Source organism: Micropterus dolomieu, linkage group LG09 (assembly GCF_021292245.1).
Source record: "Micropterus dolomieu isolate WLL.071019.BEF.003 ecotype Adirondacks linkage group LG09, ASM2129224v1, whole genome shotgun sequence".
In the NCBI taxonomy this organism is placed as follows: Eukaryota; Metazoa; Chordata; class Actinopteri; order Centrarchiformes; family Centrarchidae; genus Micropterus; species Micropterus dolomieu.
In genome coordinates this window covers 3234743-3238138 of record NC_060158.1, presented here as the reverse complement: position 1 = coordinate 3238138, position 3396 = coordinate 3234743, and the positions used below count along the sequence as shown (strand labels likewise).

At 45.2% G+C, this 3396-nt stretch overlaps 1 protein-coding gene and 1 long non-coding RNA gene across 6 annotated transcripts in view; one reads left to right on the top strand and one right to left on the bottom strand.

The window, feature by feature from the left end:
* Window positions 1–3396, bottom strand: part of LOC123976575 (BCL2/adenovirus E1B 19 kDa protein-interacting protein 2-like) — a 14711-nt gene that overhangs the window by 10470 nt on the left and 845 nt on the right. For 2 of the 5 annotated variants that reach the window (XM_046058863.1, XM_046058865.1), the window contains exons 1-3: window positions 2584–3192; window positions 1792–1925; window positions 1642–1683 (exon numbers count right to left, since the gene is read on the bottom strand). In XM_046058863.1, coding sequence (XP_045914819.1) covers window positions 1642–1683; window positions 1792–1925; window positions 2584–2678 — 271 coding nt within the window. In that variant the 5' untranslated portion in view covers window positions 2679–3192. Of the gene's footprint in view, window positions 1–1641; window positions 1684–1791; window positions 1926–2583; window positions 3206–3396 lie in introns of those variants that run through there. The other 3 variants (XM_046058868.1, XM_046058867.1, XM_046058866.1) reach the window with 3 other exon arrangements.
* The window catches only part of LOC123976613, a 2230-nt gene continuing 1301 nt past the window's right edge, over window positions 2468–3396 (top strand). The window contains exon 1 of the long non-coding RNA XR_006826391.1: window positions 2468–2555. This is a non-coding gene — a long non-coding RNA (uncharacterized LOC123976613). The remainder of the gene's footprint in view (window positions 2556–3396) is intronic.

Genomic DNA, 3396 nt, shown 5'->3' with positions numbered 1-3396 from the left:
CACTGAGGCAGGAAGTCACTGAGACAGGAAGTCAGAGAAGTCACTGAGGCAGGAAGTCACTGAGGCAGGAAGTCAGAGAAGTCACTGAGGCAGGAAGTCACTGAGACAGGAAGTCAGAGAAGACACTGAGGCAGGAAGTCAGAGAAGTCACTGAGGCAGGAAGTCACTGAGACAGGAAGTCAGAGAAGTCACTGAGGCAGGAAGTCACTGAGGCAGGAAGTCAGAGAGGACACTGAGACAGGAAGTCACTGAGACAGGAAGCCAGAGAAGACACTGAGGCAGGAAGTCACTGAGACAGGAAGTCACTGAGGCAGGAAGTCACTGAGGCAGGAAGTCACTGAGACAGGAAGCCAGAGAGGACACTGAGACAGGAAGTCACTGAGACAGGAAGCCAGAGAAGACACTGAGGCAGGAAGTCACTGAGACAGGAAGTCACTGAGGCAGGAAGTCACTGAGGCAGGAAGTCACTGAGACAGGAAGCCAGAGAGGACACTGAGACAGGAAGTCACTGAGACAGGAAGCCAGAGAAGACACTGAGGCAGGAAGTCACTGAGACAGGAAGTCACTGAGGCAGGAAGTCACTGAGGCAGGAAGTCACTGAGACAGGAAGCCAGAGAAGTCACTGAGGCAGGAAGTCACTGAGACAGGAAGTCAGAGAAGTCACTGAGGCAGGAAGTCACTGAGACAGGAAGCCAGAGAAGACACTGAGGCAGGAAGTCACTGAGGCAGGAAGCCAGAGAGGACACTGAGACAGGAAGTCACTGAGACAGGAAGCCAGAGAAGACACTGAGGCAGGAAGTCACTGAGACAGGAAGTCACTGAGGCAGGAAGTCACTGAGGCAGGAAGTCACTGAGACAGGAAGCCAGAGAGGACACTGAGACAGGAAGTCACTGAGACAGGAAGCCAGAGAAGACACTGAGGCAGGAAGTCACTGAGACAGGAAGTCACTGAGGCAGGAAGTCAGAGAAGACACTGAGACAGGAAGTCACTGAGACAGGAAGTCACTGAGGCAGGAAGTCAGAGAAGACACTGAGACAGGAAGTCAGAGAAGACACTGAGACAGGAAGTGAAATCTGGACTGCAGAGATTACAAAGGCAAATGTGTGTAATTAGTTCCTAGTAACTAAAAATTAAGTGCTGGTATCTAAATCAATTGTTAGTTAAACGGGAATCGACCAGTAGTTTTTAAGGAATAAGCTATAATAACTATTATAACTGCCATAGTTGTGATTCTAACAGTTCTTTTCCTTTTAGTATAATCCTTTTTCTTTAAAGGTCAAGTTTGTCAGTATAAAGTGAAGACATAAAACATCGTAAGACACCGTCCCTCGAGGAGCTGTCCTAATCACCACTCAGTATTTTTGAACATTAAATTAATCAACAAACTCATTAAACTAAAGAAGATTTCAACAAAAAGTATCTGTTACTCCAGACGGGAGTGAAATAATCAGTTTCCAGCGAAGGAGGACCTGCTGATGAACTTTAACCAGATAAAAAGATTCTTCATAACGAACCAGACAGAATAACGAAGCCACGAGCAAAATATTTTGATGAGAGATGATTTAAAAAGGTGAGATGATATTTCCACTGTGCTTCAGTCTGGCCAGCAGGGGGCGCTGCCCAGGTGAAGGTGGACTCACCCTCCACTCCAGCAGAGTCGTCTTCTTCTGTCTCCTCCCCATCTTACAGACACAAAGGAGGACAGGTTCTTTACACCTGCTCAGGCAGGTTTCATGGTAAAAGTACACAAAGTAAAAAATCACAGCCAACATCATGACGCTCTGAAGTACCTGTGTCATCAGCTGACGGCGCTACAGGAGTTGAGGTGGAAGTTAAAGTACTACCAGCAGCTGCAGTATTGACAGTACGCGTAGTATCAGCAGTATTAGTGGTGGTAGTCGTGGCAACGTCCTCCAGAGGTGACCTGCGCACGCAAAAAACACAGAAACTCTTACAGACTGAAAACTAAAGGACGGATCGGTTCCTCCAGAAAAGCCTGTACTGAAGGACATTACCTGCGTTACACCAGCAGAACCTTTACTGCAGTAGAAGTACTAATAAAACACTGTTAAAGTACTCTGTTACAATTAAAAGTCCTGCACTGAAAATGTAACCGCAGTAAAAGGTACTAACGGCACAGTGTAAAGTGCAGCAGGATGGACAAAACATCATGTTTTATAAACTCTTCATGTGTTTTGTGTGTAAAAATATGACTTTGATAAGTAACCTGTCAGATAAATGTGAAGTAAAAAGTACAATATCGCCCTCAGAGTACTACAAATAAAAAGTGGCATGAAAAGAAAATACTAATAATAAAAGTACCTCAAATACTTAAAGTACAGTACTTAATCGTAGCCACAGTAAACATTCAGATTTCTGTCAGAAGCTCAGATTCATGTTTATTCTTTGTTATCGTTTGAAATCATCAGAACAGAACAAATCGATCGGGCTGAATACGAGAGGAACCTGAAAGAGAGAAAAGATCTGAGCTCATAGGGAGTCCAGGTGTGACGTCGACCCAGAACAGACGGAAACCCAAAGCTTTTACAGAACGGTAAGAAGTGAACTGGATGACCTCTGACCTGGGTGACTCCTCCTCCTGTTCTTCCTCTCTGGACTCCATCTTGTTCCTGTTGACAAACACCTGATTACAATGAAAGTGTTTCATTATATGCATGAGCGCCTTTAGAGGATGAGTGAAGCCATCACTTTCTTCTGTTTGATTGGTGTCAGGTTGTTTATATGTCAGGCTGCGAGAATAAAGAATCTAATCTACATTTCAGAGGGATTTCTACACATACAGTATATAAATACACAAACACATACCATTATTATCTTTACTGATATTTCTGTTATTACCACACTGACAGTTTGGATTAATCTATCAGTTAAACACGAGGGCGTCACTTCGCGTTGAACATGTGTGAGTTTAGGAAACCGGTGCGAGGTCAGAGGTGACCGTGGCAACTTACAGCAGGTCGTGAAAAAAATAAGGCGCATTTAAAGGGCGAAGAGGCTACTGCAGAGTGGACAAGACAAAAATACTGCATGAAACATATAAATGGATAAAGAATTTGCAGAGAAAGAACAACGTTGCATACTTGACTTCCATACAGGAGGATCGATAAAACCAGAGACCGTCCAGACTTCTGTCCATGAACAGGACTTTGTCAGACTGGTTTCTACCTGCTGACGTGAGCTTTATTCCCCCGGCTCTTATCGTTAGCAGAGAGGGAGAGAGAGAGGGGGAGAGAGAGAGAGAGAGAGAGGGGGAGAGAGAGAGAGAGAGAGAGGGAGAGAGAGAGGGGGAGAGAGAGAGAGGGAGAGAGGGGGAGAGAGAGAGAGGGGGGGGGGAGGCGGAGGAGAAAGTGTTCTGTAAAGAAAAGGATTAAGAC